A 19,047-nucleotide genomic window follows, 5' to 3' on the forward strand; every position below is an offset into this window, starting at 1 on the left:
TCATGGACACGCCTGCATGCTGATTCAAATACATTTAATCAACACACTAATCACCGATGGATTCCAGTACCTTGTGTTGATTCATCGCTGCCCAACATTCTTTCTGAAACTTTGCAAGATCCACTTTGCTGGATTGTGCTCAGATTCTCCTCATCCTCGTGCTCACTCCTATGGTAAATATATGAGTATTAAATCTATTTGGAACAATCCCATTAACCTGGTACTGACAGGATTTCAATAATAAAAAACCATCAGGAATCCCAGACTTTAACAAAGAACATCATCCTGGGCATTTCATGCAGGCACTGTCACTAAAGTATCGTGGGAAGTGCTAAAAGCTTACTCAATTCTATGCATTTTGAGGAGGAGAGGGAGGCTGAAGGATTCAGGGAGGGAGTTTCTAATCTTCGACCCTAGCTGATTTAAGGTCAACAACAGCAGGGTAAAGGGTGAAACAGAGGCACAAAGGGCCAGGATTGGAGGAGATGGTTCTGCGAGGTCAGGGTTGTTGGTCTGACTCCAGCGTTTGAGTCAGGACAAAGCAGAGTGTCTTTGGATCAGAGATGGCTCCATTCTGCTCTGATGGAAATACTCATTTGATTGGGGAGATTGGGAAGATGTGGCATTGTAGTGACGTCACTGGACCAGTAATCCAGAGGAAGGACACCTGCAATCCTTACCTGGTCTGACCTACTGTCACTCCAGATCAATAGCAATGTGGCTGACTCTTAATTATAATGCAATCTGAGGATGGGCAACAGATGCAGGCCCAGCCAGTGATGCTCACAATCCATATAAGAATAAAGACAAAAATAATTTGCTTTTGCACCCTTGCAGTGACAGAATCATCCAACTCTTCCTCGTTACATTGTGAAGAATTTGGTCAATGAACAGAGACTCATTCTGGAAGGTGAACAGACCACTGGCCTTTGTTACCAAGAGATTAACAAAGCTTGGTTTTCATAAAGGGACTTGTGGTATTGGGATTCTCCTTGGCCATGCACCCTCCCTGTACCCAGCAGCTGTGTCTAGCATGTGCATGCATTTCCCACATTTTATATCAATTCCATTTGCTCTTCACAAAGGTTAGCAATCAGCAATCTAACTCGACATGGCTGAAGTACTTACTCTGTCACAGCTGGCTCGGAGATCACATGGTGACTTGGTGCTTTCATTGATCCTGAAGTCTGTGAGATTAAATATTGCCACCTGCAGCACCAACAGCAAAAGATCAGTCACCAAAAGGCATTTTAAAATCCCACATCAAACAGAGGACCCGATATTATTGACTTTCATCCAAACAGAAGCAGGATTTTAATGTGATCATGTCTGGACTGGCTCTCAAATAGCTATCCACTTAGTTACTGATGTGGCCTTTTATATATTCCAAATATTTATCCACTTCACTTTTCAACATTGTTGAGGATTCTGTGCTGTCAATTGTAATGATTGGGAAATCCTGAGCCATTTACACACTCATCTAAAAGTGCTTTCTGTGAATGTTAAAAATGTTTTTAGCAAAAGGAATTAGCTACCCCACTTCAAAGTCGATACTAAATTATTTCATATTTTGGTCACTCTTTCCTGGAGGTCTCTATACAACATAAGAACATTAGAAATCATTCAGCCCTTCAAGCCCATTCCATCATTCAATTAGATCATTGATGATCTTCTATTTCAACACCATTGATGTTTTTAATAAGTAGAAATCTATTTGCCTCAAGTCTATTCCAAAGATTCATCAACCTCAGTGAAGTAATTCCTCCTCATCTCAGTCCTAAATGTCCTGCCCCTTATTCGGAGACCCCCCAGCCAGGGGAAACATCCTTCCTGCTCTCCCTTGGCGAACCCTGACAGAATTCTGTATGTTTGAAGGCGATCATCTCTCATTCTAAACTCCAGAGAATAAAGGCCCCGTCTATTTAATCTTTCCTCAGAGGACAATCCCTCCATCCCATTAATTAATTTGGTGATCCTGGGGACTTCTGGTGTCGGCGGGCGGGAGGCTGCCGCACAATGGAGGGCTCCCGTTCGGGAACGGCATTTTCGGGGCTTTAAGCCCGGTCCCAGGGTCCACGGAGGCGGCAAAAGCAGGGAGAAGGCACAGAGGAGGCAGAGTGAAGAAAAATATTGAGGGTGAGCAAAAAAACATCCGTAAGGAAAACAGCTGAAGGTCCGTCGGGGAGTGGAAAGGTCACCGCGGGGTCACCAAGGAAAATGGAGGCTGGAGCATCAGGGGAGGCCGCAGTGCTTACGGCTGAAGAAATAATTAAGGTGATGGCTGCGGAATTCGAAAGGCAGTTTACAAAATACATGGAGACGGTGAGGAAGGAGATGAGGGAGGTTTTGAGTGTGCTGGTGGAGGAGGCGATTTCCCCGGTGACGAAGGCGGTGGCGAGCGCAGTGGCGGAGGTGCGAGAGCAAGGGGAGGCGCTGAAGGAAGTGGAGGAGACGTTATTGCAGCACGGTGATCAACTTGCCTCGATGGGGAAGGAGATGCGGGAGGTGATGGAGATTAACAAGGATCTGTGAGGAAAAATGGAAGACCTGGAAAACAGATCCAGGCGACAGAATTTGAGGATTGTGGGGCTGCCCGAAGGAGTTGAAGGACCGAAGCCGACTGAGTATTTTGCCGCGATGCTGGCAAAACTATTGGGGGAGGGGGAGGATCCCTCCCGATATGAACTGGATCGGACTCATCGGTCGTGGAGGCCTGTACCAAAGGCGAGTGAGCCGCCAAGGGCAGTGACTCTGTGCTTCCGTAGGTACAGTGTGAAGGAGAAGGTCTTGAGCTGGGCCAAGCAGAAGCGGGTGGTGCAGTGGGCTGGAGCTGGTATCCGTGTATACCAGGACTTTACGGTGCAGCTGGCGAGGAGGCTGGCTGCCTTCAACCGGGTGAAGAGGGCACTGTACATTAGCAAGGTGCAGTGCGGCATTGTATATCCAGCGAAGCTGAGGGTGACTTACAAGCTCAGGGACTTTTATTTTGGAACGGCAGAAGCAGTGGAGGAGTTTGTGAAGGCAGAACTGAGAAATTGAGAAATGGCCATGTGCCGATGTAACCTCATGACTGTATTTACTTTTTTTTTTTGTTTCACTGCGTGCGGGTGTATGGGCTAAAGGAGCCAATGTTGTATATATTTGGACAAGGGAAGGGATGGGACTTTCACTCGAAATGAGGGCTCTTTGGTGCATAGGTGGATATGTGGGGTGTGTGTGCTAAAAGGGGATTTCTGGGTTTTCCTAGAGCCGGGCAAGGGGGAAAGGGACCCGGGCGGGGGCCTCCACGCTGGCCGGTTTAAGCCGGCCAGTGAACGGGAGTGAGGTGGGGGGAGGGGCTGCGGCCATCGGAGCCTGGCAGAACAGGGTCCGAGTGGTCTAGCCGGGGTGGAAAGTTGGGGGAAGGAACCGAGGTTGGGAGGAGGAGTTTTACAAGAGGCAGTGGACGTGAGGAGTTGGAGACTGGGGGGGGGGGGGGGTTTACAACTCTTGGGTATCATGTACGGTATTCTTTCAGAGGTTGGATGGCGTTGAGCGTGGGGTTGGGACTCTATAGGTTAATGGTGACCATGGGCGGTCCCGGACTCCTCCTTCTTTTTCTCCTTTGTTTTTTGTTTCCACCGTGGGAGGGTTTGTTTTATTGGATGCATATATTGACAGGTGGGCCGTTGTTTGGGGTGGTGGGAGGATGGGATCATTGGTATTGTTAAGGGTATTGATTTTGTATTTGTTACCGTTTACTGTCTGTGGGTGGGGTGTAAATTTTGAAGGAAAATGTGAAAATGGAGAATAAAAACATTTTTTTAAAAAAAATGAATTTGGTGATCCTATGTTGTACCTCCCCTCTGCAACAAATATATCTTTCCTGAGGAAGGGTGTAATTACAGTGGAGAGAAGGCAGGAAAATGGGGATGAAAAAAATATCAGCCATGATTGAATGGCGGAGCAGACTCGATGGGCCGAGCGGCCTAATTCTGCTCCGATGTCTTCTTATGGAGGGGGTGCAGAGAAGATTCAGCAGAATGTTGCCTGGGATGGAACATTTAGGTTATGAAGAGAGGTTGGATAGGCTTGGGTTGTTTTCGCTGGAGCAGAGAAGAGTGAGGGGGTGACCTGATCGAGGGCATGGACAGAGTGGATAGGGAGCAGCTGTTCTCCTTAGTTGAAGGGTCAGTTATGAGGGGACACAAGTTGAAAGTGAGGGGCAGGAGGTTTAGAGGGGATTTGAGGAAAAGCTTTTTTACCCAGAGAGTGACGATGGTCTGGAACGCACTGCCTGGGAGGGTGGTGAGGGTCTGGAATGCACTGCCTGGGAGGGTGGTAGAGGTGGGTTGCCTCACATCCTTTAAAAGGTTCCTGGAGGAGCATTTGACACGTCACAACAAACAAACAAAGAACAAAGAAATGTACAGCACAGGAACAGGCCCTTCGGCCCTCCAAGCCCGTGCCGACCATACTGCCCGACTCAACTACAATCTTCTACACTTCCTGGGTCCGTATCCTTCTATTCCCATCCTATTCATATATTTGTCAAGATGCCCCTTAAATGTCCCTATCGTCCCTGCTTCCACTACCTCCTCCGGTAGCGAGTTCCAGGCACCCACTACCCTCTGCGTAAAAAACTTGCCTCGTACATCTACTCTAAACCTTGCCCCTCTCACCTTAAACCTATGCCCCCTAGTAATTGACCCCTCTACCCTGGGGAAAAGCCTCTGACTATCCACTCTGTCTATGCCCCTCATAATTTTGTATACCTCTATCAGGTCGCCCCTCAACCTCCTTCGTTCCAGTGAGAACAAACCGAGTTTATTCAATCGCTCCTCATAGCTTATGCCCTGCATACCAGGCAACATTCTGGTAAATCTCTTCTGCACCCTCTCTAAAGCCTCCACATCCTTCTGGTAGTGTTGCGACCAGAATTGAACACTATACTCCAAGTGTGGCCTAACTAAGGTTCTATACAGCTGCAACATGACTTGCCAATTCTTATACTCAATGCCCCGGCCAATGAAGGCAAGCATGCCGTATGCCTTCTTGACTACCTTCTCCACCTGTGTTGCCCCTTTCAATGACCTGTGGATCTGTACTCCTAGATCTCTTTGACTTTCAATACTCTTGAGGGTTCTACCATTCACTGTATATTCCCTACCTGCATTAGCCCTTCCAAAATGCATTACCTCACATTTGTCCGGATTAAACTCCATCTGCCATCTCTCCGCCCAAGTCTCCAGACAATCTAAATCCTGCTGTATCCTCAGACAGTCCTCATCGCTATCCGCAATTCCACCAACCTTTGTGTCGCCTGCAAACTTACTAATCAGACCAGTTACATTTTCCTCCAAATCATTTATATATACTACAAAGAGCAAAGGTCCCAGCACTGATCCCTGTGGAACACCACTGGTCACAGCCCTCCAATTAGAAAAGCATCCCTCCATTGCTACCCTCTGCCTTCTATGGTCTAGCCAGTTCTGTATCCACCTTGCCAGTTCACCCCTGATCCCGTGTGACTTCATCTTTTGTACTAGTCTACTATGAGGGACCTTGTCAAAGGCCTTACTGAAGTCCATATAGACAACATCTACTGCCCTACCTGCATCAATCATCTTAGTGACCTCCTCGAAAAACTCTATCAAGTTAGTGAGACACGACCTCCCCTTCACAAAACCGTGCTGCCTCTCACTAATACGTCCATTTGCTTCCAAATGGGAGTAGATCCTGTCTCGAAGAATTCTCTCCAGTAATTTCCCTACCACTGAAGTAAGGCTCACCGGCCTGTAGTTCCCGGGATTATCCTTGCTACCCTTCTTAAACAGAGGAACAACATTGGCTATTCTCCAGTCCTCCGGGACATCCCCTGAAGACAGCGAGGATCCAAAGATTTCTGTCAAGGCCTCAGCAATTTCCTCTCCAGCCTCCTTCAGTATTCTGGGGTAGATCCCATCAGGCCCTGGGGACTTATCTACCTTAATATTTTTTAAGACACCCAACACCTCGTCTTTTTGGATCACAATGTGACCCAGGCTATCTACACCCCCTTCTCCAGACTCAACATCTACCAATTCCTTCTCTTTGGTGAATACTGATGCAAAGTATTCATTTAGTACCTCGCCCATTTCCTCTGGCTCCACACATAGATTCCCTTGCCTATCCTTCAGTGGGCCAACCCTTTCCCTGGCTACCCTCTTGCTTTTTATGTACGTGTAAAAAGCCTTGGGATTTTCCTTAACCCTATTTGCCAATGACTTTTCATGACCCCTTCTAGCCCTCCTGACTCCTTGCTTAAGTTCCTTCCTACTTTCCTTATATGCCACACAGGCTTCGTCTGTTCCCAGCCTTTTAGCCCTGACAAATGCCTCCTTTTTCTTTTTGACGAGGCCTACAATATCACTCGTCATCCAAGGTTCCCGAAAATTGCCGTATTTATCTTTCTTCCTCACAGGAACATGCCTGTCCTGTATTCCTTTCAACTGACACTTGAAAGCCTCCCACATGTCAGATGTTGATTTGCCCTCAAACATCCGCCCCCAATCTATGTTCTTCAGTTCCCGCCTAATATTGTTATAATTAGCCTTCCCCCAATTTAGCACATTCATCCTCGGACCACTCTTATCCTTGTCCACCAGTACTTTAAAACTTACTGAATTGTGGTCACTGTTACCGAAATGCTCCCCTACTGAAACATCTACCACCTGGCCGGGCTCATTCCCCAATACCAGGTCCAGTACCGCCCCTTCCCTAGTTGGACTGTTTACATATTGTTTTAAGAAGCCCTCCTGGATGCTCCTTACAAACTCCGCCCCGTCTAAGCCCCTGGCACTAAGTGAGTCCCAGTCAATATTGGGGAAGTTGAAGTCTCCCATCACCACAACCCTGTTGTTTTTACTCTTTTCCAAAATCTGTCTACCTATCTGCTCCTCTATCTCCCGCTGGCTGTTGGGAGGCCTGTAGTATACCCCCAACATTGTGACTGCACCCTTCTTATTCCTGATCTCTACCCATATAGCCTCACTGCCCTCTGAGGTGTCCTCTCGCAGTATAGCTGTGATATTCTCCCGAACAAGTAGCGCAACTCCGCCTCCCCTTTTACATCCCCCTCTATCCCGCCTGAAACATCTAAATCCTGGAACGTTTAGCTGCCAATCCTGCCCTTCCCTCAACCAGGTCTCTGTAATGGCAACAACATCATAGTTCCAAGTAGTAATCCAAGCTCTAAGTTCATCTGCCTTACCCGTAATGCTCCTTGCATTAAAACATATGCACTTCAGGCCACCAGACCCGCTGTGTTCAGCAACTTTTCCCCGTCTGCTCTGCCTCAGAGCCACACTGTCCCTATTCCCTAGTTCTCCCTCAATGCCCTCACCTTCTGACCTATTGCTCCCATGCCCACCCCCCTGCCATACTAGTTTAAACCCTCCCGTGTGACACTAGCAAACCTCGCGGCCAGGATATTTATGCCTCTCCGGTTTAGATGCAACCCGTCCATCTTATACAGGTCACACCTGCCCCGGAAGAGCTCCCAGTGGTCCAGATAACGGAAACCCTCCCTCCTACACCAGCTGTTTAGCCACGTGTTTGTCTGCTCTATCTTCCTATTTCTAGCCTCACTGGCACGTGGCACAGGGAGTAATCCCGAGATTACAACCCTCGAGGTCCTGTCTTTTAACTTTCTGCCTAGCTCCCTGAACTCCTGCTGCAGGACCTCATGCCCCTTCCTGCCTATGTCGTTAGTACCAATATGTACAACGACCTCTGCCTGTTTGCCCTCCCCCTTCAGGATTCCCTCTACCCGTTCGGAGACATCCTGGACCCTGGCACCAGAGAGGCAACATACCATCCTGGAGTCTCTTTCACGTCCACAGAAGCGCCTATCTGTGCCCCTGACTATAGAGTCCCCTATTACTATTACTCTTCTGCGCTTTGACCCTCCCTTCTGAACATCAGAGCCAGCTGTGGTGCCACTGCTCTGGCTGCTGCTGTTTTCCCCTGATAGGCTATCCCCCCCGACAGTATCCAAAGGGGTATATCTGTTCGAGAGGGGGACAACCACAGGGGATTCCTGCACTGACTGCCTGCCCTTTCTGGTGGTCACCCATTTCTCTGCCTGCACCTTGGGTGTGACCACATTTACATAACTGCGATCTATGACGCTTTCCGCCACCTGCATGCTCCTAAGTGCATCCAATTTCTGCTCCAACCGAACCATGCGGTCTGTGAGGAGCTGCAGTTGGGTGCACTTTCTGCAGATGAAGCCATCCGGGACGCTGGAAGCCTCCCGGACCTGCCACATCTCACAGTCAGAGCACAGCACCCCTCTAACTGACATTGCGTCAATTAATTAAAATTAAAATTTGTCTTTTTTTTTTTATAAATACTTTTTTTTTTAAATTGTAAAGTTACTGTCAACTATCTGTTTCCTAGCACTAGATTTCTAATAGAAATGCATCTCAATACAACATTCAAGGCTATGGGCCAAGTGCTGGCAAATGGGGTCAGGTGGGCAGGTCAGGGTCTTTCATGCGTCGGTGCAGTATCGATGGGCCGAAGGGTCTCTTCTGTGCTGTATTATTCTGTGATTCTGTGAGGTATGAAGACCAAAACGCCACATACTACTCCAGGTACGGTCTCAACAAGGCTCCAAGGCATCTTTACTCCTGTACTCAAACCCCTTCTAATAAAGGGCAACACACCATTTGCCTTCATGATTGCTAGCTGTACCTGCGTGTTAGCTTTCGTGTTTCATGAACAAGAACACTCGGGTGCCTTTGAAGTTCAACACTTGCCAGCTGCTCACCGTTTAAGAAATACTCTGTGTATTTCTGTTTTTCCCACCGAGGTTACTAATTGTGGTCACTCTTCTCTAAATTAATTGACCCTTTCTCATTTTATAATGCAAGATCCAAAATGATTTGTTCCCTAGTTGTGCTTCAAACGTTCAGAAAGCTATCTTGTATACATGCCACAAACACACCCTTCATATCCATTGCCAATTAGGTTTGCGAGTCCATACGCAGGTTAAAGTCCCTCAAGATTACTGTATTTTTTGTTCGATGCATCTATAATTTTCTGTGGTCTATTCTGTCGAACATTACAAATACTGTTCAGGGCCTACGAACAATCTCCAGCAGTGCCCCTTGCTTCTTAACTCCACCCTGTAGCCATCTGGGATGGCCACGTCCCGATTACAAAATGGACACCCGCAAAGACTGCAGGGAAAATTGGACAATGCTAAGAAACAAGCAGGTGCAAGCTCTGTCTGTTGATTAGAACCGTAAACTCTCAGACAGGACAGAGACTGCCAAGCAATCTACATACTAATGAGCCATCTCTGGGGACAAAAGGGAAACATTTAGATCCACAATGTTAGGACAGACTCCCCAGTGCCAGAAGCTAAGACAAAGCAGATTGACAGTCACCAGGACACGCCCAGCGATCAGGGAACCACTCCTCTATTGGAGGAAAATCGATACAACTGATTGAGAAAGAAACAATTAGTTGAGGCCAAGTTCAAGGCCCGCCCAAAAGCGCGCAAAGCCCTTTTTAGTATAAAAGGTATTCCCCAAGGGAGAATCTTCCTTCTTTGGCTTTGGCTCTCAACGAGGAGAGAGACCTGCCTAGCAGCTACAGCAGACCAAGTAAGTCCCAAGTCAACGCACGCTACGAGATAGACGCTCCTAGCTGCTACCCTGTAACAGCTCAACCCAGCAGCCTCAGAACCAAGCAACGACCATTGTTCCTCTGACTGAGTGGGCACCCGAAGCTAAGTATAGGCTTTAGTAATAGTGGTAGTTTAGTTTGTAGTTTATGCATGAGTATATTTGACTGTGTGTAAATAAATGAGCATTGCTTTTGAACTTACTAACTGGTGTATCGAGTCTTAGATCAGTATTCGGTTCTGAACCTTGTGGCGGTGTCGAAAGATACCAGGGGACTCTTGAGCAAACGTGATTAAACAGAGCCAAATTAAGAGCCAACCAAAAGTTAGCAACAACCCAAACTGGTTGTGTTTAATTTTCTGAACCCTGATCCTGTCTTTATTCCATCCTTCCGCGATCGAGGGATTTCCCTCTTCCCTTTCTACTTTGCCTTTCTCTTATAAAGGTCAAATGTGCTGGAACATTTTGATCACAACCGTGGACATTTTGCTATCACATCTCTACACTGGCTATTGGCATAAACCCAGTAATTTCTATCTGTGCTGATATTATTTGTCATCCATTTTCAACATAAAAGGGAGAGAACAGGGTATTTTCTAAATAGTGAAAAGTTAGAAACAGTGGAGACCCAAGGGTCTTGGGAGTCCAGGTAGAGGCTAATCGAAGCTTGCCTTTCTATTTAGAGATCAGACTTCAGATACAAAAAAGCCTCCATGTGGCGATTTGTGACTGTGAAACATCGAGAGCAGCTTGAAGCACCACACCCCAGGAAAGCTGCACTGACCTTGGAAGGGGTGCAGTGTAGATGTACCAGAATCATACCAGGACTCAAAAGATTAAATTATGAGCAGGTATTACACAAAGTAGGGATGCATTCCCTAGGATTACAAAGGTTAGAGTGATTTTATTCAAGCTTTCAAGATATGAAAAGGACCATATAGAGTATTTCTGTTTGTTGGGAAGTCTGGGATGAGGGGCATTGGCTAAAGATTAGAGTCAGAGATTTCAGCAGTGAAATTAGAAACACTTCCACATGTAAAGGATGTTAGATGCTTTGAACACTTTCACAATTGGTAAATGCTGGATCAATTGTTAATTTTCACCTCAGGTCGATCGATTTCTGCTAATCGAAGGACAGCAGGTATGTCGTGTTATGCCACAGATCATCCATCATTTGACTGAATAATGGAACAGGTTCGAGGCTAAATGGTTTACTACTGCACCTGTGTCAGTGCAACCTGAAACAGGAACTTACCAAGTTTCCTCCTTTCAAACCCATGGCATTTACCATCTAGAAGGACAAGAGCAGCAGAACCACCACCTGGAGGTTCCCCTTCAAGTCACTCACTACCCTGACTTGGAAATATATCACTGTTCCTTCACTGTCGCTGTGGCAACATCCAGGAACTCCCTTCCTAACAAACACACATTTAAAAAAATAGTCCAAATTGATTTAATTGCCTTCTCCCTGTATCCTTTTACCCTTATACCAAGATAACCAGTTCAATTTCTTCGCGATCTCAGAAACTACTTTTGGGACAGCATTTCATATTATATTGAACAATTCTTCCGACTTCTTTCTTCATTCCCTAGTGGTAAGCTTTGACAAAGAGTCACCCAGACTTGAAACATTTACTAAGTCAAAAAAAAGTAAGTCACCACAGTCCCAGGTGACCATCGGCTACTTTCCCCTTTGAGGGGGAGAGCTAACTGGTGGTGGTTTAACCTGGGGGTCACCACACCTCAGGTGAGGGGCAAGGTTGAGAAGGTGGGGCTTCATGAATAACCTCAGCCGGTACAGGGATTGAACCCGTGATGCTGGCCTCGCTCTGCATCACAAACCAGCTGGCTAGACCACTGAGCTAAATTGGCTCCCGCGTGGGTTCAAATGCCGTACTGTGTGGTTATTCATGAAGCCCCACCTTCTCAACCTTGCCCCTCGCCTGAGGTGTGGTGACCCCCAGGTTAAACCACCACCAGTCAGCTCTCCCCCTCAAAGGGGGAAGCAGCCTATGGTCACCTGGGACTATAGCCACTCGAAACGTTAGCTCCCTTCTCTCTCCACAGACGTTGTCAGACCTGCTGAGATTGTCCAGTACTTTCTGTTTTTGGTTCAGATTCCAACATCCGCAGTAATTTCCTTTTAACTAAGTGGTGTCCCCTGGTTACTGGTTAACCGAGCACTATTTACCCTTTTGTCATCTTTCAGCATTTTGAAGACATTTTACGTAGAGTTCCCTCAATAACACATTCCAGCAAAATAAACACTTGCCATTTATAATCCCAACTATTTATTGCTCCTTTATTCCAGCCAATCCTGATTAGCTTCTCAATCTTCCAATAGTTTTCCCAAAATCAGGTTCCCAGAACATCACATAATACTGACTTTGTGTCTAACCGGTATCCTGTATACACACTTACACAACTTCCTTGTTTTCATATTCAAGATACTAATCCCAGAATCCCATTTTTCTGTTTTGGCCTTTTCCACAAAGGTTGAGAATTCTTACCATTTAGGATCAAGATAATTACATTTTTCAATCTGATTATGTATTATGTCCTCTCTATGTCTAGGCCATGGACCTGTCTATTGTTAAACATCCTTTAGCTTTACAGAAAATATTAAATCACAAAATCTCAAGTTTGTAACCACGTTACATGCTTACGTTTTGCGTTCAGAGACAGTTTGGGCCACCAGCTCATAGATCTGTGCACCATCAGTCGATGTTGAGATGACAAAAAAAGCCTTGTTATCTGTAATGGACAAAGCGCAAGGGTCAATCAACAAACAGGACCAGTAAATATTTCTTATTTTGTGGTTTCCAATTCTTGTTACCAGAATCCGAAGCTCCTCGTTACTGGCCCCTGAACTACCTCTACTGGAGCCAGTCAGCCCCATCAGCCTGTTTTATCATTCAATTAGATAATGGCTGATCTGTATTCTAACACCATCACCCGTAACCCTCAATATCCCGAGCATAACAAAGGGCTACCAATCTCATATTTGAAATTGCCACTTGACCTGGAGCCTTAACAGTTATTTTTAGGGAGCGTTCCAGATTTCCAATACTTTTTTTTGTGAAGGAGTATTTACTGGCATCACCCCTGGGTGGCCTTGCCTCGCTAGGTCCTGCCCCCTTGTGCCCCCTCCCCCGACCAGAGGAAATACTTCCTCTCTATCTGATCAAATCCTTTAATCGTGTTAAATGACTCAATTACATCCCTTCTTACTCTTCGAAACGTGAGAGAATACAAGCCTAGATTACACAACCCTGCCTTGCCTCCAAATGCTAACTCTGTTTCTCTCTGTCCGCAGACACTGCCAGACCTGCTGAGTTTATCCAGCATTTTCTGCTTTTATTTCAGATTTCCAGCATCCACAGCATTTTACTTTTATTATTGTAATTTAATCATCTGCTCCAGGAAAGTAGCGAGGTTGCATGGTCACTTCTTGATGAGGTACACCCAGAAAATGCTGATAAATAAATGAGAATGACAAATGCACAACTCTTAAGCAGAGGAACTCAGAGTGTTTCAAATCTGGGGACCTCTGACGACCTGCTCATCTCTTTAGCCTCCAGTTTTAATTCCTTTCTATCCAATACTATCCAAGGGGAGGCGGTGGCATAGTGATATTGTCACTGGACCTGTAATCCAGAGACCCAGGGTAACCGCTCTGGGGGTCTCAGGTTCGAATCCCACCACGGCAGATGGTGAAGTTGAATTCAATAAAAATCTGGAATTAAAAGTCGAATGATGACCATTGTTGATGGTCGTAAAAACCCATCTGGTTCACTAATGTCCTTTAGGGGAGAAAATCTTCATCCCTACACGTGACTCCAGACCCACAGCGATGCGGTTGACTCTTAACTGCCCCCCACTGAAATGGCCGAGCAAGTCACTCAGTTCAAGGGCAATTAGGGATGGACAACAAATGCTGGCCCAGCCAGCGACACCCACATCCCAAAGAACACATTTTTAAAAAAGTGTTGACCTGGATGGACAAACTAGCAAACCTGTTGCGACCTCCCGCACGAGCACAGCAGACAGTTTGATGATGGGGCTGAAGATGTGTTTGGTATCTGCATTGGCAGCGAGATTCTTACTGTGACACTTCAACAACAGTCGTTCATCCTGCTTCTGGGTCAGAACCAGAATGTCCTCTAACAGCAGTGTGTAGAGATCTGGAATGATATGGAAGGATGAACAGAATTAACATACACAAATTAATAATAATGATCTTTATTAGTGTCACAGGTAGGCTTACATTAACACTGCAATTAAGTTACTGTGAAAATCCCCTAGTTGCCACACTCCGGTGCCTGTTCAGGTACACAGAGGGAGAGCTCAGAATGTCCAATTCACCTAACAGCACATCTTTTGGGACTTGTGGGAGGAAACCCACGCAGACAGTGACCCAAGTCAGGAATCGAGCCTGGGAACCTGGTGCTGTGAAGCAACAGTGCTCACCACCGTGGTACCAAACAAGAACAAGAACAAAGAACAAAGAAATGTACAGCACAGGAACAGGCCCTTCGGCCCTCCAAGCCCGTGCCGACCATGCTGCCCGACTAAACTACAATCTTCTACACTTCCTGGGTCCGTATCCCTCTATTCCCATCCTATTCATGTATTTGTCAAGATGCCCCTTAAATGTCCCTATCGTCCCTGCTTCCACCACCTCCTCCGGTAGCGAGTTCCAGGCACCCACTACCCTCTGCGTAAAAAACTTGTCTCGTACATCTACTCTAAACCTTGCCCCTCTCACCTTAAACCTATGCCCCCTAGTAATTGACCCCTCTACCCTGGGGAAAAGCCTCTGACTATCCACTCTGTCTATGCCCCTCATAATTTTGTAGACCTCTATCAGGTCTCCCCTGTACAGAGATGTGATGCACTCCCGCTTTCCCTGGCGGGGAGAGTGCAGACAATCAAAATGAACGTACAGCCGAGGTTCCTCTTCCTGTTGAGATCCAGACCCATCTTCATCCCCAAGGCCTATTTCCACAACATAGACAAAATGGCGTTTGTGCAGGGGTGGGGTAAGAACCAGAGGATCCCTAAGTTGCTGTAAAGGAGGAAAAACATGGGCAGTCTAGCCTTGCCAAATCTACAGTATGACCACTGGCCAGCCACAGCCGAGAGGGTGAGGGGATGGATACAAGAACCAAGCATGGAATGGGTAAGGCTGGATGAGTCCTGTTGCAAGTGAACGTCCCTCTGACCCCTCGCCACGGCAATGCTCCCCTCCCCCAACAAAGTACATATCCAGCCAGTGGTGGTAGCCGCACGGAAAAAATGAATCCAAATGAGGCAACATTGCCATCTAACCGAGATGTCCTCTGTGGCCCCCATCTGCGGAAACCATAAATTCCTGCCAGCCATGCTTGACGCCACCTTTAAAAAATGGAAACAGGATGAGGGGCCGCTAGCGGTCAGCGACCTTTACATAGGGGACAGATTCATGACTTTGGACGAGCTGACGGAGGACCTGGATCTGCCGACTGGACAGGTACTCAGGCATCTTCAAATTAAATACTTTCTCCCCAAGGAGACGGCAAAGTACCCCTGGCCCCGAGAGACATTCTCCTAGAGGAACTAATCAACACAGACAGTAAGGCAGGGGGAACTGTGGGAACATATATGGACGGTTGCTGGAAAGGGCAAGACTACCACTGGATGAAGCTAGATGGAAATGAGAGGATGAATTGGGAACAAAAGTGTGTTGAGGTCTCTGGAGCGAAGCACTGAGCAGGGCCAACTCCACCTCCTCCTGTGCAAGGCTCAGCCTCATGCAGTTTAAAGTGGTGCACAGAGCACACCTGACCAGAACCCGAATGAGCAGGTTCTTCCCGGAGGTGGAGGACAAATGTGAGCGGTGCCATGGAGGCCCGGCCAACCACAGGAAAAGTGTTCTGGGCTTGCCCCAGACTTATCGGGTTCCGGACAGCCTTCTCCGAGGCAATGTCCACAGTTGTGGGGGTAAGGGAGGAGCCACGCCTGAAAGTGGCAGTCTTCGGGGTATCGGACCAGCCAGATCTTCATATGGGAAAGAGGGAGGCGGGGAGGAAGACAAGGGAAGGCACACACAAGAGGAGGAGGAGGGGGGGGGGGGGGGGGGGGGGGGGGCAAGGGAAGCACAAAATGAAGCATGGAGACAAGGGGAGGAGGGGAAGGGCCCCTTCCCCACATAACAATAAAAATGAAAATGAAACGCCCCAGCAGTAAGCAGCGGAGCTCAGTACATGGCGCCCGGGGCAAACAGCAACATTAAGAGGGGAACTAAACTACCAACGAGGGGAGCGGGAGGGAGCTCATGTACAAACTGCTGTAAATAAGGTACAAACTTGTTTGTAAATACCAGATACACATGAGCTGTTACTCTGTAAAAACTGGAAAATACTAATAAAAATATTTTAAAAATAATTATGGCTTAGTGCCAACCCCCTGCCGTTTTGCTGTGCCCCAGTACATTGTTTCTATGAAGGAAATCTGTTGCCATTCCTGGTCGAGCCTACTTGTGACCACAGAATATTTAGCAATGTGGTTGACTCTTAAAATGTCCTCTGGACAAGGGTCGTTACCAACATCCACGAACGAATAACAAGGGAGGCACGTGGCACAGTGGTTAGCACAGCTGCATACGGCACCGAGGTCCCGGGTTTGAATCCCGGCCCTGGGTCACTGTCCGTGTGGAGTTTGCACATTCTCCCAGTGTCTGTGTGGGTTTCGCCCCCCACAACCCAAAGATGTGCCAGGTAGGTGGATTGGTCACGCTAAATTGCCCCTTAATTAGAAAAAAACATAATTGGGTAGTCTAAATTTTAAAAAACAAATGAACGAATAACAAAATACATTTGCATGTGTGTGACGATAGAATGTTCAGAAAGCTGTGTCCAAGTTAAAATACACAACAGGGCCCCTGTGCAAATTCCAAATGGAATTTAGTGTCTGTGTTTGCACTGTCCTCTCAAGGATCAATGTCTTATGTCTCATTTTCTGATGCTTTTTACTCACCAATTGTCTTGTCTTTGTTCACCCTCCAAGTCAGAGGCCCTTCGTGAATCATATTCCGCTTTGTAAGATCCAGATTCTTAAACAAGAGAAGCACAAATTATTACATTAAATATAAAGAGGATCTTCACGTGTTGTCAGTCATTTCTTCCATGTTTACAGCTCTCACAGGTTCACTAGTATACATCGCTCATTGTCGATGGGCTTTTGCTGTTTTTCCAGTCACTCACCCGAAATTCCTCAATCAGTGGGTAATCGGACTGCTTCAGGTTGGACAGGTCCAGGCGACGCTGGTAATCCTCCAACCGCTGACAGAAAGAAACAATCTATTACCTTTCACAAAGCATCGCTGGACAGGCAACAATCACAGAATAATGAGCCTTTCACCTTGCTCTCGCCCCAACCTTATACTCAACATAGTTCCAAGTTTCAAGACTTGGTCACTGGCTCTTGGTCACAGACTCTCTTTCTCGCTCCGTTCAGTGCTTGGCAACGTGTAACTGGATCAGCTGTTAACAACTGCACGAGGACTCCTGGGGTGTTTATGTAAATCAGACACGCAACCACCAACCACTCAAGTACTGGTGGGGATGGAGGCTGGGAAAATAAATATTTCAAATAGAAAATTTCAAATTAAAAGCCAATGATTATATCAGGGATCTCTGGAAACAGCCGGAGGTATAACAGGATAGATGATCTCTGGCGAGGAAACGAGTACCATTTTCGATCCCTTCCCTTGTCTGTGAAAATGTCGGAGCCAGTCACAGAATGCCATGTGCTAACATGGCTTTAGGGGAGGCGGTGGCCAGTGGTATTGTCGCTGGAGTATTAATCCAGAGACCCAGGGTAATGATCCGGGGACCAGGGTTCCCACCATGGCAATAAAATATCTGGAATTAAAAGACTAATGCTGGCCATGGAACCAATGTCGATTGTCTGCCATCCATACACCATACCCAGTCTGGCCTACCTGTGACTCCAGGCCCACAGCAATGAGGTTGACTATTAAATGCCCTCTGAAATGACCTAGCAAGCCACTCAGTTGTAATCAACCGCTACAACAACACAAAATGGATGAAAGCGGACAGAGCACCCGGCATCGACCCAGGCACCGGAAACGACATCGGCAAACCCAGCCCTGCCGACCCTGCAAAGTCCTCCTGACTGACATCTGGGGCTTGTGCCAAGGTTGGGAGAGCTGTCTCCCAGACTGGTCAAGCAACAGCCTGACATAGTCACACTCACAGAATCATATCTTTCAGACAATGTCCCAGACACCACTACCACCGTTCCTGGGTACGTCTTGTCTCACCGGCAGGACAGACCCAGCAGGGTGGGGGCACAGTGGGATACAGTCGGCAGGGAGTTACCCTGGGAGTCCTCAACATCGACTCTGGACCCCATGAAGTCTTGTGTCTTCAGGTTAAACATGGGCAAGGAAACCTTCTGCTTAACACATACCAGTCACCATTCGCTGATGAATCAGTGCTTCTCCTTGTTGAACACCACTCGGAGGTAGGACAGAGGGTGGGAAGGACACAGAATATACTCTGGGTGGGGACTTCAATGTCCATCACCAAGAGAGGCTCGGTTGTACCCCACAGACCGAGCTGGCCGGGTCCTAAAGGGCAGAGCTGCTAGACTGGGACTGCAGCAGGTGGTGAGGAACCAACAAGAGGGAAAAAACATACTTGAATTCATCCTCACCAACCTGCCTGCTGCAGGTGCATCTGTCCCTGACGGTATCGGTAGCAGTGACCACCGCACAGTCCTTGTGGAGACAAAGTCCCGTCTTCACACTGAGGATACCCTCCATCGTGTTGTGTGGCACTACCACCGTGCTAAATGGGATAGACTCCGAACAGATCGTGCAACTCCAGACAGGGTGTCCATGAGGAACTGATCGGCCAGCGCCACTCAGCTCCTGACCTTATTACAGCCTTGGTTCAAACAGGGGACTGGAGGTTCCCCTCTAAGTCCCTCACCACCCTGACTTGGAAATATATCGCTGTTCCTTTACTGGTGCCAGGTCAACATCCTGGAACTCCCTCCCTAACAGCACAGTGGATGTACCTACACCTCAAGGGCTGCAGCGGTTTAAGAAGGCAGCTCACCACTGCCTTCTGAAGGGCAGCTAGGGATGGGCAATAAATGCCGACCTAACCAGCGACACCCATATCCTGTGACTTAATTTTTTTCAAACTATCCGATAGAAGCAGAGTAATGGAAAAGGAACTGAAGTTACTGTAATACAGTCACTGAACTTGCTCTCTCTCATGGCACCATTGGTTTCCATAATAACTATTAACTATCCAAAAAATAAATTTTTTAAAATTCCATCACAACATTGAAAGAATGAATGCAGCTCCTTCTGTTG

General features: G+C 47.2%; 1 protein-coding gene across 1 annotated transcript in view; it reads right to left on the reverse strand.

The window, feature by feature from the left end:
• LOC140398723 (rho guanine nucleotide exchange factor 12-like) overlaps nucleotides 1-19,047 on the reverse strand; it is a 76,271-nt gene that overhangs the window by 26,641 nt on the left and 30,583 nt on the right. Inside the window, exons 10-15 of the mRNA XM_072487738.1 lie at nucleotides 16,901-16,978; nucleotides 16,674-16,749; nucleotides 13,673-13,840; nucleotides 12,323-12,410; nucleotides 1,129-1,209; nucleotides 71-168 (exon numbers count right to left, since the gene is read on the reverse strand). Coding sequence (XP_072343839.1) covers nucleotides 71-168; nucleotides 1,129-1,209; nucleotides 12,323-12,410; nucleotides 13,673-13,840; nucleotides 16,674-16,749; nucleotides 16,901-16,978 — 589 coding nt within the window. The remainder of the gene's footprint in view (nucleotides 1-70; nucleotides 169-1,128; nucleotides 1,210-12,322; nucleotides 12,411-13,672; nucleotides 13,841-16,673; nucleotides 16,750-16,900; nucleotides 16,979-19,047) is intronic.

Source organism: Scyliorhinus torazame, chromosome 21, assembly GCF_047496885.1.
Source record: "Scyliorhinus torazame isolate Kashiwa2021f chromosome 21, sScyTor2.1, whole genome shotgun sequence".
Taxonomy (NCBI): domain Eukaryota; kingdom Metazoa; phylum Chordata; class Chondrichthyes; order Carcharhiniformes; family Scyliorhinidae; genus Scyliorhinus; species Scyliorhinus torazame.